Raw genomic sequence first — 21,830 nt, forward strand, 5'->3', positions numbered from 1 at the left:
TGCTTACTATGTACGTAGGCTCGGCAAGTATGCAAGTATTGATAACGAAGCTGCTGTTCTGACAACTGTGCCACTTCCTTGGGGCACTGCCAGCACTTGTCGAGGCCTCCTCAACAGGGACAAGAGGGCGGCTCATGCCTGTTTGGTTTGTTTGAAGTTGAGGGTTTCCAGCTGCCGAAGGAAAAAGGAGACGAGAAATGAGAGACTTCGTCTGTTGGTGGGATGCGTAACCGACGTGCCGAACAAATGCGATAGGCCTGTTGGCGATGTCACGGTGGCTGACCACTCGGTTGCGAGATGGTCCATGCATGGAAATAGGATGCACCTTTATTTTCTTGAGGCTCAAGCACCGGACTCCAGAAGTGGACAGGGCCTCATATCGGCACTACCACCAAACGAGCAAGAGCCAAAAGAGGCCGTCCGTCCAATTGCTGCTTGCCGCTGGCCGTTGGAATTGAATTGGGGACATAGCGAACACTAGGTACTGTCAATTGTACTGTAGGTTACCTACTTAGATACGAGTACTACGTGCACACAAAATGCAATTTGCCAGCAGCCAGGCTTGGACCCCCCGCATCTCATCATTCTGCTACAACGTCTCTTGTCCAGACGTTTCTTAGTCCCTCGCAGACCCCCGTCGCGTCTTCTTGGCCTTGTCGCACATCTGCCTCTGCGACCAAACAACCAGGCCCAAAGGGGATGGCCCTGGGTCGATTGCCGCTGCAGTGCGCCCAGGTTCTGCCCAGGTTCTGCCCAGGCCCTGCCCAGGTTCTGCCCAGGGGGCAGCTCTCGTTTGACTTGGCGACCGGGTATGATGAGGCTTGTCCTTCATGCTTGGCGCCGACCACTCACGGCCATTCAAGCTCACGGAGCCCTGCTTCCTGCGGCTCCACGCCCGTTGACTTGCCCCGTTCGGGAAATTCCACTTCATGCTTCACCCACTGACCGAATACCACCTCTTGCATCCAGAATGGCATTCCAGCCGCTCCTCTGGTCCTCCTGGCTCAGCTAACTCCGCCCGCCCCTGTCGGCCCAAAGTGCACAGGGGCGGTCCCAGCTCGTCGACCTGCCCTGACATGAGTCTGGACGGCTCGATCTTGCTCTATACTTATATCAGAATCCCAACTCCCTTCTCATGTAATCCCTCTCTCATTCTCTTCCAGCTCTCTTGTCCATCCTCTCAGAAGCGTTTCTCTTCTTGTTTTCATCGGTAGAACCTCTTTTTTCTTGGAAGCTCGTGAAGGATTTACTGTGTATTGTCCTAACAGCTCTTTATTGTTATAACAATCTCGTAACTTCTTCCCTTCCTACTATTGTTCACCGATTTCACTTCACTTCGCCTACCCGGCCCTATTCTGTCCCTTACTGCCTCGCCTGGAGCTGGATTGTTAGTATTTTTTGGAATATTCAATCACCTCGACGACACCTTCTCAACGACTTCAACTTTGGGTTCCGGATAACATTCATTCGACCTCTTTCTAAAGCTCATCCTTTTCGACTTGTCTGGCACAATTTAGAAAAAGTACTCTCTTTATATATTTGCATATATTCACGATGGCTCCTCGCATCACCACCTTCATCACCGCCGCCCTCGCGGCCGTTGCCGGTGCCTCGCCCCTCGGCGCCCGCCAAGATGCCAACACCCCCGTTGTCATGGGAGTCCCGATCTCCAACCCCAACGCCACGGACATCATCCCCAACGCCTACATCATGGTCTACAAGCCTGGCATGTCCCAGGAGGCTGTCCAGGCTCACCAGATGACCCTGAGCTCCGCCCTGAGGAAGCGCAACATCGGCAAGCGTGGTCTCGATGGCAACCCCCTCTCCACCGAGCTCAAGAGTGTCTCCATGGGTGGCTGGAACGCTGCTGCTTTCCAGGCCGATGACTTCATGGCCGCTAGCGTCAGCGCCGGCCCCGAATGTGACTATATCGAGGCCGACGTCAAGGTCAAGGCTTTCGCCCTGATGTCCCAGATGAACGCTCCCTCCGGACTGGTTCGTCTCTCGCACGCCGCCCCCAGCGGTAGCAACGCCTCTGCCAAGGGCTACACCTTCGACGACTCTGCCGGTGAAGGCATCACTGCCTACGTTGTGGACACTGGTGTCTTGGCCACTCACTCTGAGTTCCAGGGCCGTGCCGAGCAGGCCGCCAACTTCGTCAACAAGGTCGTAAGTACACACCGTTCCCTTTCGGGTTGAACCGTTGCAGAGTACATCACTAACAACTTAACCAGGACACTGACGAGAACGGCCACGGAAGCCACGTTTCTGGCACCATCGCCGGTGCTACATTCGGTGTTGCCAAGAAGGCCAAGATTGTCGGTGTCAAGGTCCTCGGCGCTGATGGTGGCGGCAGCAACTCCGGTGTTCTCCAGGGTCTTCAGTTCGTCGCTGACGATGCTGCTAAGCGAGGTGTCGCTGGCAAGGCCGTCATGAACATGTCTCTCGGTGGTTCCAAGTCCCAGGCTATCAACTCTGCCGTCGAGAAGATCGCTGCCGCCGGTGTCGTCCCTGTCGTCGCTGCCGGTAACGAGAACCAGGACTCTGCCAACGTCAGCCCTGCCTCGGCTCCCAACGCCATCACTGTCGGTGCTATCGACCAGCTCACCGATGCCAAGGCCAGCTTCAGCAACTTCGGCCCTGATGTCGATATCTTCGGCCCCGGTGTCAAGGTCCAGAGCGTTGGCATCAAGAGCGACACCGACACCGCCACCCTGTCTGGTACTTCCATGGGTATGTTATCCCTCCATGATTTTCCTACTTCATATGTTTTTGTTTACTAACTTTCCGCTTAGCCTCTCCTCACATTGCTGGTCTCGCTGCCTACCTGATGGCTCTTGAGAAGATCGACACCGTCGCCGGCGTCACTGACCGCATAAAGTCCCTCGGCACTGCCAGCGGCGCTGCCGTCAAGGCCAACACCCGTGGTACTACCAACACCATCGCCAACAACGGCAACCTGTAGGTTGGGTCTGCCGCCGGCTTGTGTTCAAGACCCCGATGAAGATCTGGTACGGATGCATATGCATGCAGTCCTTGTATATCCACGTCGTCTTTTTATCCTCCATGATCGGTTACTATATCCACCAGCATACTTTTATCATACACAAGTCAAAAACCAAAAGAAAATTCAAGCCCAGCGTTGTTTTCACTTGTTTGTGGTACCGCTGGTGTGTTCTTGGACGGGGCTGAAACATTGCCATTCCAATCACCAGCGGACGAAGCGGAAGCATAGCGTCTCTTACATCAATAGAACAGCGCAGAGGGAGGGGGAATGGCTTCACATAGACGACCCGTTTGTCTTCAAGCGAGGTGCGCTCTCTCGAAAGCGCAGGGATCACGAGAGAGGAGTTGAAGGCGTCCATCTAATTTGGATTACTTGCACGTTTGTGTCGGAAAAGTAATCACGCTTCGGAGATAGAGAAACATAATAATTCGAGAATCAAAAGCCTCACATCAAACCAAAAACCAGAAACCAATTTTTCTTTGCCTCCAGTTTCGAATGATTGCGTAAATCTATTTCTGTGATCTATCGTACATATGAACTCGCCTTCCTGGCACGTTGCCAATATGCTAAAAAAGGAAACCTGCTGTATTTAGATATGGTATTGGTGGATACCATGCACTTTGAAGAGGGCAGGGAAGGTAAACGACGCGCAACCAACCTGAGACAAGAGATACTCCGAGGGGCCCGACGACACCGACAAGCGGCCGATCATCAAAGGGCCCAGGCGGACATCAGGAATGCGCCAAGTGAGGGCCAAAAGGTTCTGTTGACGGCGTTTCGTACGGAGGAGGGGAAGCGCGGAAACGCAAGGCGTCTATGACTTGGACCTATTTATTCTCTCTGGAAGACAGAACAGGGAAGGGGGAAACGAAACAAATAAGAAGCAAAAAACATGGTGGCAATGACAGCGGCTGGCTGACCGGACCGTATAGAAAAAGCATATCCCAGAACACTACTGACAACACGTGAAAAGCAAGCACACTACGATGTGGCAGTTTTAAAGCATTCATATTATTTAATTAAAAACAAGTACCATCATATATTCAAAACTGATATTATATTTATTGTTTCATTTTATCGCTCTTGGCTCCGGCTGAAGGTAGAGTAAAAGATAGTAGGTTCGTGACCGATGGGCAAGTTGTTGCTAGGCACTTACCTGAACAACCAACATCCACAACAGAATGAGAGCTCGAAGGCGCAGGCACGTATACGCTGGAGTAAATGGACACAGAAGGTCAAGGAGCACTGAAGACGACACTATGCAGAGAGGGATATGTTCGCGATCTATAGCCTTGAGTTCCTCAACCAGGAGAATGAGAGCTCAAGACCATATGCCTACGACCCTGAAAAAGGTCGGTACTACTCGAAATGGAGTTTGCTTTCAGCACTTCTCGGCGCAACCACAGTCATGAAAAGGACTGAATTGTAATTTGACATCCGTGCTTGTTTTGTTGTACGAGACAGCATTAGGAATCTTTTCCCACCGCCAGCAATGGCCGTGGTATTGTCACGTTCGCATGTTTGGTGTTGGGACTAGTCTTGTAAAGACGTGAATAGCAACGACCCGCGGTCCGAGCCGTTGTCGTAACTGACTCGCTCATGATACATTAGAATATGGTAATATGTAGCTTTGTTCGTGAAACGTGTTTCGGCCAATCATTTTCCTGATGTCAGCCAAAATCGAAAATGCCTTGAACCCAAACCTCCTTTGGTCGGGTAATCATATAGGCGGAAATGTGTACATGAAAAGGGCAAAGGGGGTATAAAACTGAAGGCGGTTATAATTCGTCGTGAGCGCCTGTGATCGCTGCTGCTGTTGTTGTTGCCACGGCGGAGATGGTCTCGTTACCACCATTGAACATTAGGTCGAAGCGTGCGCCACAGAGCCATGCCACACCAATCTGGAAATACTGTCAGCATGTGTTGCAACACGAGGAAGCGACATGATCTTACCATGAGTATTGATATGAACAAAAGAACACCCACGATGCCCCCAACCAGTATTAAGTTCTCCTTGAACTCCGCGCCCGCCTGTTCGTTCTGCTGCTCGGCCAATAATGCGGCCTTCTTGGGGTCTTGTGTCGGGAAGAGGGTCTCGATGAACTGCTCAATCTTGCCACAAGCGGCACTGATCTCTAAGAAATGAGGATCCCTTGGGTCATTCTTCTTAGCTATCCGCCTCGTATAGCGCTTGAATGTGTCGCATACGACCCTGAGGTTCTGTGTAGACTCGATCATGAGTTGACAGGCATCGCCTTTAGTGATCTTGATGTGGCTATAAAAGATGGCAGGGTTCTGGAAGATTAGGTCGATGGTCGCAATGGCCATGCTTTGCGGTATGGCGACAAAGTTGAAGACACTCTGCTCCCGGATGCCGGCCATATAGAATAGGCATTCGTCGGCGTGCTTGAGGGCGTTGAGCACCATTTCGGAGCTGCAGTGAAGAGCCTTTGTGCGGTTGGCAGGCTCGAACAAGTCCTCCCACTTGTCAACATACTTGCTCCAGATTTCCGTGGGCCAGAAGCGGCGCTTGTCGAGGAAGTCCTCATGCACGTCTCGAATGATGTTGGTCTTTTGCAGGAACTGGCCCATGCTCTCCGTGAGCTCCATGCGCTCTAGGAGGGCTGGGTTGGCCCAGTTGCCAGCGACGAAGAGTCGGGTCAGACCCTCGCCAACCAAGCCTGCCACGTAGTGACAGTACTCCTCGTATTGAGGCACAGTCTCAACGCCCTTGTTGTTCTCAGCAGCCAGAGCATAGTCAGCCATGCCGTTAGCCATCTTGATTGTGATATCCTCAATGATGTCGTAGTAGTTCTTCTTGAGCTTCTTCAGCTCTACGATGACCTCGTCGAAGTGTACCAAGAGGTCCCGGTCCTTCTCGTTAGGCCCGTTCCCGTCGAAGGTCCAACCGTCAGTCTTCATGTACTTGTCGAAGTCGCGAAGCATGGGCTCCTTCTTCTCGATAGGGATGGTCATGTCGTCTTCGATGGTATCTAAACCACGCAGGACTAGGTAAAAGAGGGCGATAGGAACAAGCATGTCAGGGTTCAATTCCTGAATGACGGCCGCAAAGCTGCGGCTCGTCATGTTCAGGTAATGAAAACATGTTGTCAACTCCTTGGACTCTTTGGATGGATCGCGTCGGTGGACAGGCTCGTGCCAGACCTTCCATTGGATCATGGACCGGAGTTGAACCGGGTGGAAGGAGTAATAGAGAATGCTCTTGATGGAAGGCATCTTTGCAAACTGTGGACTATTTCCTCTGTGCGAAGGGGATCAAAGAAGGGAAGGAGACCTTGCAGTCTGCTGAAGCTACCAAAGCTCCGCGTTGTTGAACGGCGGCGGCAGTGGAAGTAGGAGGGGAATGGACGAGTCAAATACTGACCATAGCAGTGACTCTAGGCAAGACACAGCAACGAACAAACTGTACGGGAGGGTAAGGTCTGACGTGAGGCTGCTCCTGTTGTGTTGGTTGCCAGTCCGAGAAAGCTGGTGGGAGGAGGAATGGTGAAGACTCCGACGGTGTTTTTGTGAGGCCGGTCGAGAAATTGAGCGACGAAATTGAGGAGAGAGACCTAAGGCGGAGACTTCCTAGCTCCTGCCGGCCCGACCAATCAGAGGAGCCGAGCCTGCTAAATTGGCCAATTTCGTGCCCGCTGTTGCCATTTTTGCTCCCCCAATCCGGCTAAGTGCACCGTGCAAGGGGTGCAGCTTGCTTCTGCAATGGGCCCTCGCGAGAAAAGTTGACAGATTGATAGAGCCAACGGCTGCTTGCATCATCCTCCTGACGTACATACATGTAGTACCTCAGGTTACTCGCAGCAATAAGTACATTCAATGGGAGGGAGGGAAGCAGGCCTTTCATCTCGAGGCATACATGTACCATCCATCCATCCACATCAGAGATCAAGCCAATTGGGTCAGACTGCCTCGTCATAGCAGTCCTGTCCAGTATCAACAGTATCAAAGCATCCCCTGCGATAACGAATGCCATATTGGACGCGACTAATAAGTTTAGTGTCGCATACACAGCACTGGTATTTGCCTCGTGGGTAGCTATTTTGAGCCTCCGATCAGGCACTTGTTAAGGCTGTTCTTGAGGCTGTTTGACAACAAGGTTGACGTGCAGCGCGGCCAGCAAAAAGCACACCTGGCTGGACCCAGCTGAGCAAACACCTACAAGTACCCTTGCGAACAGCCTTTGTTCAATGTTTTGAACTGCCATGTCACGTGGGCGGCCGGCGACCGTTGGAATATGGCAATGGTACACCGATGTGCGATCCTATCCACCTGTATTCTTCCTATCTAAGGTTGCTATAGGAATGGATCCAGTTGAGCAACACATAACAGGTACGTGTAAGTCTGTAGGTCGGCAACGATTGATTATAGCTTAAGACATGCATCCGGCCCCTTTCACCGCATATGCCTCAGGTGGTAGCCGTAACTCCCCTTGCAACCGGGGACACACTACAACAACGTCGATGTTGTGTGCACGATATCGTCTTGTGTATATTACATCGGGAGAAACGTTTCAAAGTCCCTTCAATGCTACGCCGCAGTGATACCCGGTGTTCCTGATCAGAACCTGATGGTGACTGGCGACTGGCAGTGCCATGGCCCAAATCTGTGTTGGGCAGCCCCACGCAACGTATCGTTCGTGGGCCGCCGAGTTCTGTGCTGAGACTTGAAAGAAGTGGCCCATTAAGGGACCATCAGAAGGGACCATATCAGAAGGGACCATCGCTGGCCGCTCTCGACTAGCTCCTGATCCGAGGGGGCAAAGGGGAGAAAACAAGACCGTCTATCGATTTCAGTCAGTGACATTTTCGATTACCATTATTCAGCCTGGCACCAGAACGGCTAGCACCCAAATAGTCCCTGTCGCTACCGTGCTTCCATGGACTGCTGTTCGCGCTGACTGCTAGAGGTATACTTCTTGATTGCTGCCAGAACCATCTAGGCTGCTGGTACTAGCTGCTAGTCACTTTGCTACTTGACATGGCCCCTCGTGTAGCCAGATCCTCGTAAAGACAGGACGAGACCAGGTCCATACGTGGGGTTTGTCACTCCATCTTGGAGGCATGGAAGTCAACATATCAATTAGCAGCGTGAGTGGTAAGATGGTAAGATGCAGGCAGGAAGGAGGTACCCCGCCAGCCACACGACCTCAATCCCTCCAGTGGCACTTCTTCGCCCTCGCAGAATGGGAGAAACGAAAATCGGTTATCCCTTCTGTGTCAGCTCAGCATTGAGGCCGTGTTGCTACTCCTTGTACTATTGTAACTGCATTCCCCCTGGTCGCCCACCTCTCTATTTAAGTAAAATCCAACAGGTTTGCTGTCCATTGCCCACCAACCCGTCTCTTCTTCTGTACTCACTCACCCATCCTTCCCAACCAGATACCCCCTTCCCGTCTTCCTACCTTTTCCAGTAAACATAACACCGCCATCATGTCCAACAACAAGTTCCTGATCTGGGGTGGCAAGGGATGGGTCGCCGGACACCTCGAGGAGCTGCTCAAGAAGCAGGGCAAGGAGGTTTACACCACCACCGTCCGCATGGAAGACCGCGAGGCTGTCAAGGCTGAGCTGGAGAAGGTGAAGCCCACACACGTCCTCAACTGCGCCGGATCTACTGGCCGCCCCAATGTCGACTGGTGCGAGGACAACAAGGAGGCGACGATGCGATCCAATGTCATTGGCACCATGAACCTCACAGACTGCTGCTTCCAAGCCGGCGTTCACTGCACCGTCTTCGCGACCGGCTGCATCTACCACTACGACGACGAGCACCCAATCGGCGGCAAGGGCTTCCTCGAGACCGACCTGGCCAACTTCAAGGGCAGCTTCTACTCGGAGACCAAGGGACACGTGGAGGAGGTATGCAGCCATCGAGTGTCATTTTTTTGATGTGTATTCACAGCTTGCTGACAATTGTGCCACAGATCATGAAGTACTACACCAACTGCCTGATCCTCCGCCTGCGCATGCCGGTGTCGGACGACCTCCACTCGCGCAACTTCGTCACCAAGATCAGCAAGTACGACCGCGTCGTCGACATCCCCAACAGCAACACCATCCTGACCGACCTCCTGCCCGCCTCGATCCTCATGGCGGAGCACAACGACACGGGCGTCTACAACTTCACCAACCCTGGTGCCATCAGCCACAACGAGGTGCTCTCTCTCTTCAAGGAGATCGTGCGCCCCGACTTCACATGGAAGAACTTCACGGTGGAGGAGCAGTCCAAGGTCATCAAGGCCGGCCGCAGCAACTGCATGCTCGACACGACCAAGCTGGAGAACAAGCTGAAGGAGTACAACTACACCGTGCCCGAAGTTCACGAGGCTTACCGCAAGTGCTTCGAGAGAATGAAGGCCAACGGTGTCAACTGAGCGCATATTATCAATGTCTCGAACAGCCTCAGTTTTAATTCAGGGTCCCCCAGGTGGAGGTGGGGCACTAGGTATGTCACGAACGGGATGATCTTTAGGCTGCCTGCTGCGCCTCTTATCTTGCCTGGATGCGACACGTAGCCTAAAACTAGATGAAGACAAAAAGAAAAGAAAAGAAAAAATGAATCAAGTTGAGACTCACATCCCCCCGGTCCGCTTCGTATGCATCGCCATGGTTTTTTGTCTTGTCTTTCCCCTGATGTGCCAAGCGAGCAGAAGTGGCATCGCGTTCGTGTCGGTGAAGCCAGGCTGGAAGTGGGGGGCGATTTGGGGGTAACACACGGCATCTTTTCCGATCAAAGAGCACTGAGCATTGACTGGAATCTCGTACCCCGCAGCCCGATCACAAGCAAGTACCCTGGTTGTCTGGGTTTTCCTCTCAGCGTTGGGGGGCATTGGGTACATTCTGGTAAATGCTACATGTAGGGAGGCGGGCAGATCAAATATCCATGCATATTGATGCCCTTCCTCAGCTTCTGTAACAGCCATGTCTAATGGAAAATTATGCAAGGAGCGCAAGACTCGCGCTATGAATGTTTATATCTACGTACATGTATGTGCGATATCTACTACCCGCCCGCGGTCGAGAATAGTGGTGCCCGCAATGTAGGTAAGGTAGGTACTAAGTGCATCGAAGTTTAAGTGCCTGGGCAACCAGACGCAATTTCCACCAGACACAGCATTCGAAACAAAAGAGCGGTCGAAAGGAGGCACTTGGTGATTAGAACAACTCTGCGACCTCGACATGCAAATAGGCACTGCAAATTCCAATCCAGGCTCGAAACATGGCTTCGTCCCAAGGCGAAGTCGTCTCATTGGGGGATCTGGAAATAGGCATTAGACTGGGTCTGCTGTCGTCATCGCTGTGTATAAGTCATCCTGGGATGGCGACCTTAGATATTGGTAAACAAAGATGGCGGCCAGCAGGTTGGCATCAACAAAACGTCAGCTAGGATTGTGTTGTCAAATCCAGGGAGGCCACCTGTAAAAAACAGCCCAGGTTGAGTTTCCCATGCGCACCTCCTTTGCGTACCTAAGGTACTTACACCCTGAGAAGAAAAAAATCGGTACTTCAGGTTAGGTAGCGCCTGGGTGTCGTCAAATAGCGGCAACCTATTGGCGGGGTCGTCAATTTTATTTGATTGTATTCACCATCAACTCTGCTCATTTTCCCTAAGTACATAACCACGATCCCAATCCTGCAGTAAACCTGTAAATAGATCTCTCTCCACATCCCCGGGAAACCTCCTGATCTATTTTACCACCAGAACCCGTCGTCCCTCAAGACCTAGACACCCCTCGTTTCCCCTTACATCATCACCAGCAGCACGCCAATTTGATTTCGCCATAACATCTTACGGCCATGGTTGCCGACACCGCCTACTATGACGCCCTGGGCGTCCAGCCTACTGCGACCGACATCGAAATCAAGAAGGCCTACCGCAAGCTTGCCATCATTCATCATCCCGGTATGCACAGTCAACCTGTCTAGCGAATCTGCTGTCTTGCATTCTCTGAACACCCAGCCATGCTATGCTTCTTGGCCTCTTTGGACCATGCTGACCCGGGTCTTCCACAATAGACAAGAACCCTAACGATCCGACGGCGCACGAGAAATTCCAGAACATCGGTGAAGCATACCAAGTACTGTCAGATAAGGACCTGAGAGCTGCCTACGACAAATATGGCAAGGATGCTTCTAAACCTAGCGAGGGCTTCGTTGACCCGGCCGAGTTCTTCTCGAGCATCTTTGGCGGTGAAGCGTTTGTCGACTGGATCGGAGAGATCAGCCTGATGAAGGACTTGACCGCCACCATGGACATCACCATGACCGGCGAAGAAGGCGAAGAGGCGGAGGGAGAAGCTGCGGCTGCCGAGGCAGCAGCAGCTTCTGCTACAGCTGGCGAGTCAGAGGTCCCAGGCACCGAGGAGGCGAAGCGGGAAAGTGCAAAGGCCACCGGCGACGAGAAAACTGCTGCGGGAGCGGCAGCTGCACCCGCCGTGACAGTCGAGGACGAGAAATCCAACGCAAAAGCCGCCGAAGCTGCCGCCGAGAAGAGGACTTCTACCGAGCCGCCGCCTGCCTATTCGCAAGCGGCCCCAGAGAACCCCTCAGTGCCGCCGCCTAGCAAATCACCAAGCGCATCAGGGACGTCGACACCCTCACGACATGCTATACCTATGCGACCGGCGATTATGGACCGCCCGTCGGATGATACCCACGTAGCCGAGCAGACTGAGGAGGAGAAGGAACTTCGCAAGAAGGACAAGAAAAAGGGTGGCCTCAGCAAGGAACAACGGGAACAGCTTGCCGCCTACGAGCGCGAACGCGCCAAGGTACGCGAGGAACGTGTCAAGACGCTTGCGCAGAAGCTCCTCGACCGAATCAGTGTGTGGACCGAGACAGACAAGGGCCCCGATGTCACAAAGGCCTTCCAGGAAAAGATTCGCCTCGAAGTCGAAAACCTGAAGATGGAGTCTTTCGGCTTGGACATCTTACATGCCATCGGTCAGGTCTACCTGAGCAAGGGAACTGCTCTCCTCAAGAGCCAGAAGTTCTTGGGCATTGGTGGTTTCTTCAGCCGCATGCGTGATAAGGGTGCTCTGGTCAAGGACACTTGGAACACCATCAGCAGTGCTATTGACGCCCAGCAAACCATGGAAGAGATGGCTCGTATGGAGTTGCAGGGCGGCGAGGACTGGACTGACGAGAAGAAGTCTGAGTACGAGAGGCGGGTCACAGGCAAGATCCTCACTGCAGCATGGCGGGGATCCAAATTCGAGATCCAGAGTGTGCTGAGAGAGGTCTGCGACTCGGTGCTGAACGACAAGAAGGTGCCATTGCCCAAGAGGTTAGAACGCGCAGAAGCTCTAGTTTTCATCGCCGAGATCTGCTCAAAGGTTAGTATCTTGTCTCATCCCGCCATAACTCCGAACCTCTATTAACTCCAGAATAGGCACAAAGATCCCCTGAAGAAGAGGGCGAATACATGGCCTTTGAGCAGCTTGTCGCCGAAGCCGCCATGAAGAAGGAAAAGGACTCAAAGAAGAAGGGCAAGGATAAGGAGAAGAAGCATAGCCACTCGGGCAGTGAAGCGGAGGCGGCAGCGGCGGCAGCGGCAGCTGAGCAATCCAACCTTCCCCGGGAAAAGGCCTAGTCACGTCGATTCTAGTTGAATGGTGGAGTCTCTAAAGACGAGAGAAACAAGTTTACGATTCACTAGCGGAGGTTTCCCTACAATAGGTACGAATATATGAATGATGTATATTCGTACTTGTATGGGGACTTGAACGAGAACCGAAAGCGTGGGCCTACGGGCTGTTATTTTCCCTGGTACGGTCTTCTCGTGGGATTAGATAGGACACCGGCATGCATATGATGCTTGGTGTAAGCGATGCTTTTATATGAATTCTGCAACATCCCCTTTATAACAATAAATTCAACGCCGTACCTTTCCAGATTTGATACCATATTCTGCCCTCTTATGTACCCTCGGCAAACTCCCACCCCCATGGCTCGGTTAGATATATACCCCACGATAAGAGCACGCGGAACCTCTCCTATTATCAGATGGGCTGGACAAACCATTCTTGTCACTGACATTGGATGATAGCGCTTTAATAGTGACTATTAAAGTTTATATACCTAAAGGGCCTTGACTTTCCCCATACCTGCTGCCCTGTCCCTTTTCATAATGTACATGGGAGGGACGCTTGCCTGCATATCCACCCTCCCCGGAGCCACTACCTTGCTCAGTTTTTCCTTTTAGGTTTGGTCGAAGAGATCGATACTGTGGAAGAGCTGATTCCCAAGTCGCTGATGATGAGGCCTAGGATCCAGCAGTTGACCAGGAAGAAGGCGAGCGAGGCCCACCACAGGCCCGGGGCGAAGGTGCTCCGGCCGAGGAACTCGAGCTCGTACCCCTGCTGCAGCCAGGCGGCCTGCGCAGCGACCCAGAAGCCCAGGGCGGCGAGGCCGAGGCGGGGGCGGCGGGTGAGGGAGGAGTTGGGGAGGTACAGGGGGAGGAAGACCATGTACCAGAGGAAGTACTGTATGAGTGGTCCAGTTAGTCAGTCAGTCAGCCACGTGGAGCTCTGCCAAGGGCTAGGTAGGTAGAAGGAATTCAGTGGGATGCAAATGACATACCTGACTGGTGCACACTTTGTTAAACGTCACAAACGCAAAGGTCTGCGCCAGCATGGTGGCCGCGAGGTCTTTTTTGGCGCCGACGAGGGGGATCAGCACCACGCTGAGGAGCAGCTGCGGCACGAAGGCCACGCTCTCGATCTTGAAGCCGCCGGCGCCGGTAGACTCCTGCTGCTGCGCGGCCGAGGCGAGATACAGGAGCACGTTGTAGGGGCTGAAGTTGTGGCGGTGGTCGATGCGCGTGACGTGGTGCAGGAACGTGTGCTGCAGGAAGTCGTGGCCGTAGAGCGCGTACATGGCGACGTTGAGCGCGGCAAAGGTGGCCAGGCTCACGAGGGCCAGGACGACGCGCTCGGGGGTCACGAAGCGCTGCAGCTTGGCTAGAAGAAGACCACCATTGCGGCTTCTACTGCTGCTGCTGCTGCTGCGTTGGCCCCTGCCCATCCGCTCCGCGTCCATCCACCAGACGATGGCCGGCGCGTAGATGAAGGGGTAGATCTTGAAGTGAACGCCGAGCCCGAGCAGGAACCCGGCGAGGACGACGCGGCGCTCGTGCACGGCCCAGAGCAGCGCGGCGACAAGAACGCCCAGCAGGCCCTCGGAACTTCCTCGCGTGCTGATGGTCGCGACCATCGGGTTGAGCAACCAGATGGCGCCCACGTACTGGAGGGCCCGGGGCCCCGACAGCCCGCGGTGCCGCCGCAGGACAGCCACCAACAACCAGCCCGCCGCGAGGTCCGCGGCCGCGAAGAGGATCTTGCCCCACGATGCCCACAGCACCCACGGGCCCGGAAGCCACGCCGCCGCGGCAGGTGTTGTGGGCCAGAGCAGGTACGCGAGCAGCGGCGTGTAGCGGTAGGTTTCCCGGTCGTAGGGGCTGCCTTGCGGGAGGAGGCCGGAGAATCGAGAAGATGAGGAGGAAGAAGAAGGGGAGGAAAAGGTGAACCAGGCGGCGTCAGTGAACACCAGGTAGTCTATGTCGGTGTACTTCAGGGGGAGTTTGCGTCTTGCCAGAGTCCGTAGACGAGCAGGACGGCGCGCAGCAGGAAGGCGGCCGTGAAGACTAGCGACGGCGAGGAAAAGACGGTTGAGAGGAGGTTGGCCATGGTGACAGAATGGCTTTCAGACCGGTGGCCTGATCTCAAGATGAGGAAGAGACTGTTTGTTGCCACTCAAGACAGTTGTTGTCTGTGGCGCGCCTCTGTGAGAGAGGATGCACTCAAGCCACTAAGGCCTTAACTTGTAAACTCGAGGAGAAGTTCAACTAGTTCCATCAATCATGGCAGCCGAATATGTTGCTGGGACGTGTTAGCGGTGCCATATTCATTATGAAGAGGTAGACAATGAAGTATACATACCTTATACTCATCGGTGATGTGGTTCTTGCTTATACTGAAGTTATCCAAGCCTCCTTAAATCTGGCATCCGCGTGGAAGGTACGTACCGAAAGTGCATAAGGAAATATCGCTCGGAGTTTCATCGGCTCATCTGCCGAGCTCTTGCTCTTGGTGGGGGTGCTTTACACATCACCAGCACCTTCTTGATTGTACAGTGGTGATGCTTTCCGCAGTCCAGCCCGTCAAGTTTGCGCAGTAATGATATTCCTCACCAAACCAGTACAGACTTGAAAGAAGAACTTTTCTCATTCATGTGAAACCTCTTTTGGCAATCCAGGACCGCATCTGGTTGCTGTTATTCCCGACTTGTTTGATTTTCCTGTACTTTCTACATACACGCCAGGGAGTTCGACTAGCGCAAACATCCCACTTTGAAATCATCGTCGCGGTACTTGGCGTTTTCATTCCGCCTAGCATGGCTGCCGCCGAAGTTGTCGTCCCCCAAATCCAAGACGACTCAATGGCTGGCGTCAAAAGGGACTACAAAGGCAACCGTAAGGAGGGCAACCCGGGCCTGCCTAAGGATGTGGTTCGCAATGAGTACACCTCCATGTTCGAGTCATTCCGTGACTCTCTGGACGAGCATCACGACCGCCGCCAGAAAATCGGCAAGGTCTCGCGAGATGTCACGGCCCTGAGCAAGAAGATGTGAGTTTTGGAACACCGCACTTCACCTTGATACTTGTCGAATCGCGCTAACTTGAGATTCGTAGCATCTTTTCGTTGCAGAGGTAGGCTTGCATTTTCAGGGTCCAGGGTGCACCACCCAAATTTCGTCCCAGATCACGTGGCTAATCATCATGGTGCAGAGTCCGAAAGCTGAACGAGCCCATCCCGCAAAACATCAGCTCTGAGATTGAGAAGCGTACCAAGGAGATCAAGGAGCTACTTTTGACCATTGTGGACGATGTTGCAGGCTTGCGACGCTACCAATACTCGATGCCAGGCATCGAAGAATTCGTCGAGGCTGTCTCGTTCGCGCACTATCTGGAGACCCAGACCCTCATTACCCCCGAGCAGATGCAGGCTGCCCTGGGCGACGATGTTCAGATTCCCATCACACCCGCGGATTACGTCTTCGGCCTCTTCGACCTGACTGGCGAGATGATGCGCTTTGCCACCGCCGTCACGGCGCTGTCCGGTGCCATGCCCAGCGGCTTCATGGGCGAAGAAGAGGACAACGGACGTACCATCCTCGAGGACTTGCAGGAAACGGCCAGTATGCTGCAGATTGTGCCCCCATCTCGTCTAAGGGCTGGAAGGATAAGAAGGGTGTGATGATTGAACAGGTGCGCAAGGTCGAGCGTGTCGGCTACGGCGTCAGGGTCCGAGGTAACGAACGCCCTAAGGGGGTGGGTTACGACTTTGATGTTGGAGAGGAAACGGCACCCGTGATGGATTAATGCGTTGGGACTTTACCAATGCCCGGAACCCCAAAAAGCATCATGTGCGAGTCTGTGGCAAAACTGCTGGCCGAGTAGGGAACATATACGATATGATTGCTGTTGCATGGCAGGGATTGTGCCCCAGGACACCTGAGGATAACGAAACAATCAGCTTCATTGCACTTTACGAAATAACTGAGGGATATTGGTTTGCGGGGCCATTCTGCGTCCTGGTCCATGTTTGGTTTCATTAGTATAGCCTGGTAGAAACATCTCGGGTTCTTGCCGAAACTTTGTCAATCATGAATCCATACGTGAGTGGTCCGCCTGGTCGCGAGCAAACACTCTGAGAATGAGGCACACCGCCACTATGGTATCGGCTACCTCTCCGAGTGGTTTATGGTTCGGCCTCGGAGCTCGGCCTCGGAGCGCAAGGGTAAACAAATCTCATAGGAATCTGCCGGAGTGAACTCGAGGCGTACGGAATGGTGTGAGAGGTAGGTATTACAAGAATTAGCGTTGAAACTAACGACTTCGGCGACGATTTGTAACCGTAGATCTCAAAGAATCCCTCCATCGGCCATGCATATGGTCAGTCAGCATGGGCATCTCTCCAAATCTGCAGCTGCAGGTGACTGGGTAACGGGGGTGGCAGCGGCTAGTGGGATTACACAGCACGCCATTGGCATGCGCCATTACATTATCGGTTGGAAAGGCAAGGATCGGGTCGAAGCCTTTTCGGATACGATCGATGATGCATTCTTTTTTTTTTATTCCTTTCGCTTTGGGATTGCCTGTTCTAAGTAGATACTTGACCTGGACTCGATGCCGATTTACAATTTTACTAAAGATCGAGATCAAGTATCCGAGCCCTAACGACGAAACTTGTCGCCAGGGTCCCGCGCGGCACTTCCTGAAATAACCAATATCAGATCAGCTTAATCGGCGACACGAACTGACAGGCAGACAGACAGACGGCTCCTATTTTGCGAATGAGTGCTGCAGCAGCCCCTTCGCACCGTTGGCTGCGGGGTGAGTTGAGTCCGAGTCAGCCAATGGCGTGTTGCACTTCGTGGGTTAAGTGGGGGATCATGAAGCCACAAGACCCCCCTCGGGCCTCGTACTACCCTTTACTTACTCTGGGTAAAGAAAGGATGCAATGCTGCATGTAGTTAGGGTAAGCGAGTGGGAGAGAGAGGGAGGGCGCTTGTCACATAAGGAGGGAGAGGCTGGATGCCCTTTTTGTCTGCCTCGTGATCCAACCTTTTCTCATCCGTGTGCGTCGTCATGTTATGTTGGTTGGCTGGTTTGCCTGCGTTGCGGGACAAGGCGAGCAAGCAGTTCGTCGTCGGTCCCTGTCCCTCGCTCGCGCACCACCACCAGAAGAATAAAAAATTCCGATGTGGCCATATCCTGGCTTCCGACAACGGAACTCGTCGCCGCCTAACGCCGTCAGTTTCGAGGTCAGACAAAGGATGACACACCGGCAAGGCATCTCCGGGATAGAGGGCCTTTGCTGCCGACATTTCTTCCACTGCATTAGTCGGCTTGGACTTTTGCTCAGCGAGAGATGCCTATGACACAGAGGCAATTGCCAACTTTTGACTTGCCGAATCACTCGCAGTCTTGAGTATTACTAGACTTGATACGTGAGCCCAAGCAAAAGGTATCAAATCACGTACTTGAAGCCTGCCGATTCGCGAAAGAACATACATAGATATGCATAGGCGTTGAGGCGTCGAGCACATGCATATATTGATGAGTAGTGTGGGTTTCGCTGTGCGTCGCGGTGGACATGGTGCATGGCCAAGCAGCGTATTCGGTGGGCTTCTAGCAGAGGTTAATGCACTGTCGTTTCTTCCAGCAATGGCAAGCAATGGCGGCGGCTTTGGCAGAAAATTCCGCCATTGGCTTCTGGCGGTCGCCGCCTCCACTTTTCCAACGGTCAAGCACGAATCAGGGGCGGCAGCGGCAGCGGCTTCAATTCAGCTTAGGTTAGATGATTGACTGGAAGCCGCAGATGACGATCCAGTCCCAGTCTCTGTCCCAGTCCCAGTCCCACGCCCTCCACCCCCAGCCTGGGACTGGGACTGGGACCCAAACTGAGCAATCCAAAGGTTGGTAGGCCGTCAAAGGTTTGTCTTTTCTCTTTGTCCAGAAGAAGTTTTTTCTCAATACCTACCTTCTCCTACAAGTACACCGACCCAACAGAGGTCTCTCTTGTTTTTGTATTTTCTTATCTTAACCCTTCTCTCGATTCGGTGGTTCCTTCCACATTCCCATTTTCGGTCAGAAAAAGCTTTTCCCAATTGGCGGATCGTGACAAGTTGGATTTCTACTTCGGTTCTGCCTTAGCTGGGCGCTCTCGTACGCCTCTCCCCATCTTTTAAGGCCTTCTGGGGCAAATACAATACACAGAAAAGATCGCCATGACGAGAGATCGAGATGGCCCAAAACTACCAGCCAAGCAACTGGCCATTCTGGGTAAGCTATTTCCGTTCACCCTCCCCATATCAACAGCAGCACTGCTCGAGATCCTTGACGAGCACGCCGTGCATATGTGAACCGGCTGAAGCTATCCACAGCTCGACAGTCGTCTGTCCAATGTGCTTCCCCCTAGCGTCGTCGTCGTCGTCTGGTCCCTACAATACCTCCATAGCTGCCTGCCAATATTATCTCATAACCTGACTGTTCCGGGGGGTCGTGATGTATGAGGTACATTGTTTAGGAAAGAAGAAAAATGCAAGCTGCATCCAATCTTGTTCATCACCTGGCTACGTGACTGTTGCATTGCTAGTGTTGACGCACTCTCACCGTACCCCGACACAGGAACCTAGAATTCCGAGACGGCACAAGGATATTCTCGTCTAGAGATAAGGCAACATGGACGACCGGCATAACCAGGTACTCACTCCCAATAGCTACATCATGCTAACATACACGCAGCCGTTGCACGCTTCGCCGAGCCCCTGGCCATGACCTCGGTCTTTCCCTATCTGCCTGAGATGATAGCAAGCTTTGATGTCCCCGAGAAGGACGTCGCCAAATGGGCTGGCATCACAAGCGCCGTGTTCTCCCTTGCTCAAAGCTTTACCGCTGTTCCGTGGGGGAGGGCATCCGATCGGTTTGGAAGGAAACCCATCGTCATGATTGGACTATTATGTACCATGATCTGCTTCCTGATATGGGGTGTGTCCACCAGTCTCGCCATGGCCATTACCGTACGGGCCGTGCAGGGGGCGAGCAATGGAAATGGTCAGTACTTGCATGCACCCGCTCCCGCGACAAGAGAATGTGTGCTGACTTGAGCTCAGTCGGTATCATCCGAACCATGGTAGCTGAGCTGGTTCCCGAAAAGGAATTGCAGCCTAGAGCATTCTCAATCATGCCACTGGTCTGGAGTGTAGGCTCCATCTTCGGTCCGGCCTTTGGCGGTCTCTTTGCCAAACCCGCACAGCAATTTCCGTCCATCTTTGGGGACAGCGCCTTCTTCCTCAAGTACCCTTTTGCTTTACCCAATATGTTAGGCTCCATCATTTTCCTGGTGTCTGTTACCACCGGGACCCTTTTCTTGAGGGAGACTTTAGCGAGTAAGCGACACGCCCGAGACTGGGGCCTGATTCTGGGCGAACGCCTCACTGGCTCGTTCAAACGGCATAGGCATCAGCGGCAACGACGGTTTTCATTTCAAGATGATGAGGCAAGTGCTCCGCTACTCCAGGCCGATCTGATCCGCAAGCGACACCAAGAAGCTCTCAATGCCAAGACGGAGAAGCCTGTACGTCCATCTATGAAATCCGTCTTCTCGCGGCAGTCTGTCATCACGTTGGTTGCCTACACTTTCCTCGCCCTTCATAGCGTTGCCTATGACCAACTTCTACCCGTATTTCTCCACTACAGCCCAGAAAAGCATGATGCATCCAACACACGCCTGCCCTTCTATTTCAGTGGCGGCTATGGTCTGGAGTCGGGTCGCATTGGTACGATCAATATGAGTTACGGCATCGTATGCGGTCTCGTCCAATTCCTCCTTTTCCCGCCTTTGTGCTCTTACTTTGGTACTTTGAAGTGCTTCAGAGGTTGCGCGGTGGCCTTCCCCATCGTGTACTTGCTTACGCCTTACACGGTGCTCATTGAGAACGCACCGCTGCGATATGCCGCGTTGGCAGCCGTCATGGTCTTGAAGGCCGGCGCTGTAATTATTGGGTTCCCGTGTACAACAATCCTCCTCACAAACAGTGCTAGCTCACTCTCGATTCTCGGTACGCTCAACGGTTTCGCCACAACATTCAGTGGGCTTGGTCGTGCCGCCGGTCCGGCTATGGCAGGCGGTGCCTTCTCCTGGGGTGTAAAGCGTGGTATCATCTCTGTGCCGTACTGGATACTCGCAGCGATCGCCGCTGTCGGTGCGATCCCCGCTTGGTGGATCGTAGAAGGGGATGGGCCATCCGGGTCTACACCGCCGAGCCAGGAGGACTCCGAGGCAGAGGATAGTGATGGGACTGCCATAGCCGACTCCGACTCCGACGTCAATGTGCCACCGACCATGTCGGCACGTTCCCAACCCCGAGCCATCTCGTTCAGCAGCGACGAAAACCACAGGAGGCCGAGCGAGAACAAGCGTCTTGACGCACGCCAACACGACTCGACGATCCACGAGCCTAACGCTGGCGACGATTTACCCCTTGTGGGGAGCTGGAAGAGTAACCAGGGAATCAAAGCAGCAGTAGCAGCATCATCATCTGCCGGCTACGGAAGCATCGATCAACGCGGAAGCAGCAAGAAGCTATTGGACGAAGAGTAGAATGCCCTAAGTTTTTGGTAAACTTGCTACTGCTAGAATCAGGTCCAGATGCCCACCCTTGGACGGAAAGGCAAAAAGGGGGTATGGTGGATTCGCGTCAGAGACGGATGACGGAATATTTATACATGCGACGATGTCACGCTTGCATTTTTAGGCGTTACAGTGGCTTGGGGCTGCTTCATGATTGTTATGGTCAGACAGATTTACAGACTTATGACGGGGTTCCTTCTAGTTTGACGACATAGCGGGATATAGGTACTTATGAGACTTAATGTTAACCGTTCTTTTGATAGTGTCCAGCGGTCCCATGCCTTGATATCGTGACTTGGTCTTTGATCTAAGCCAAAGGGCTATGGGCACATGGATGTGACATTGAACACGCAGGACCAGGTTCCCAAACATCGGAAGCAGCGTTCAAGCTGAGCAGAGATTGCAAGGCCCGCGAGAGGTTTGGTAGTTGACCCAGCTATCAGGTTAGACATGAGTTGAAGATTGGAACTCGACTACATTGGTTACCTACTATGACTGACTACAGAACCAAAGGAAGAATTGCGACGAAAGGGGGATGCATTGCCTGTCAATACGCTACCCTGTCACATCCGCTTACACATGAACACACTGAGAAGAACACTTGCA

At 53.2% G+C, this 21,830-nt stretch overlaps 7 protein-coding genes across 7 annotated transcripts; 5 read left to right on the top strand and 2 right to left on the bottom strand.

Moving 5' to 3' along the window:
- Positions 1-1,554: 1,554 nt before the first annotated feature.
- Positions 1,555-2,965, top strand: PG997_009928 (peptidase S8/S53 domain-containing protein; the record flags this gene model as incomplete). The annotated part of the gene is made up of 3 exons (XM_066814243.1): positions 1,555-2,169; positions 2,235-2,733; positions 2,796-2,965. The coding sequence occupies 3 exons, from the start codon at positions 1,555-1,557 to the stop codon at positions 2,963-2,965; spliced, it is 1,284 nt and encodes a 427-aa protein (XP_066666205.1).
- A 1,820-nt stretch (positions 2,966-4,785) lies between these two features.
- On the bottom strand, positions 4,786-6,244 carry PG997_009929 (squalene synthase; the record flags this gene model as incomplete). The annotated part of the gene is made up of 2 exons (XM_066814244.1): positions 4,786-4,908; positions 4,961-6,244. The coding sequence occupies 2 exons, from the start codon at positions 6,242-6,244 to the stop codon at positions 4,786-4,788; spliced, it is 1,407 nt and encodes a 468-aa protein (XP_066666206.1).
- Positions 6,245-8,457: 2,213 nt separating this feature from the next.
- On the top strand, positions 8,458-9,401 carry PG997_009930 (NAD(P)-binding protein; the record flags this gene model as incomplete). Its single annotated transcript, XM_066814245.1, has 2 exons — positions 8,458-8,886; positions 8,952-9,401. 2 exons carry the CDS (start codon positions 8,458-8,460, stop codon positions 9,399-9,401), a joined length of 879 nt encoding a protein of 292 aa, XP_066666207.1.
- A 1,423-nt stretch (positions 9,402-10,824) lies between these two features.
- On the top strand, positions 10,825-12,619 carry PG997_009931 (uncharacterized protein; the record flags this gene model as incomplete). Its single annotated transcript, XM_066814246.1, has 3 exons — positions 10,825-10,930; positions 11,044-12,362; positions 12,419-12,619. 3 exons carry the CDS (start codon positions 10,825-10,827, stop codon positions 12,617-12,619), a joined length of 1,626 nt encoding a protein of 541 aa, XP_066666208.1.
- Positions 12,620-13,214: 595 nt separating this feature from the next.
- On the bottom strand, positions 13,215-15,063 carry PG997_009932 (GPI mannosyltransferase 1; the record flags this gene model as incomplete). The annotated part of the gene is made up of 3 exons (XM_066814247.1): positions 13,215-13,511; positions 13,609-14,671; positions 15,053-15,063. The coding sequence occupies 3 exons, from the start codon at positions 15,061-15,063 to the stop codon at positions 13,215-13,217; spliced, it is 1,371 nt and encodes a 456-aa protein (XP_066666209.1).
- Positions 15,064-15,420: 357 nt separating this feature from the next.
- PG997_009933 (Translin) lies at positions 15,421-16,408 on the top strand (the record flags this gene model as incomplete). Its single annotated transcript, XM_066814248.1, is given in 3 exon segments — positions 15,421-15,653; positions 15,815-16,224; positions 16,236-16,408. The coding sequence occupies 3 exon segments, from the start codon at positions 15,421-15,423 to the stop codon at positions 16,406-16,408; spliced, it is 816 nt and encodes a 271-aa protein (XP_066666210.1).
- A 2,411-nt stretch (positions 16,409-18,819) lies between these two features.
- Positions 18,820-21,194, top strand: PG997_009934 (major facilitator superfamily transporter; the record flags this gene model as incomplete). The annotated part of the gene is made up of 3 exons (XM_066814249.1): positions 18,820-18,874; positions 19,337-19,645; positions 19,705-21,194. The coding sequence occupies 3 exons, from the start codon at positions 18,820-18,822 to the stop codon at positions 21,192-21,194; spliced, it is 1,854 nt and encodes a 617-aa protein (XP_066666211.1).
- Positions 21,195-21,830: the final 636 nt, after the last annotated feature.

This window comes from Apiospora hydei (assembly GCF_038363865.1).
Source record: "Apiospora hydei strain CBS 114990 chromosome Unknown utg000007l_segment0_segment0, whole genome shotgun sequence".
NCBI lineage: Eukaryota > Fungi > Ascomycota > Sordariomycetes > Amphisphaeriales > Apiosporaceae > Apiospora > Apiospora hydei.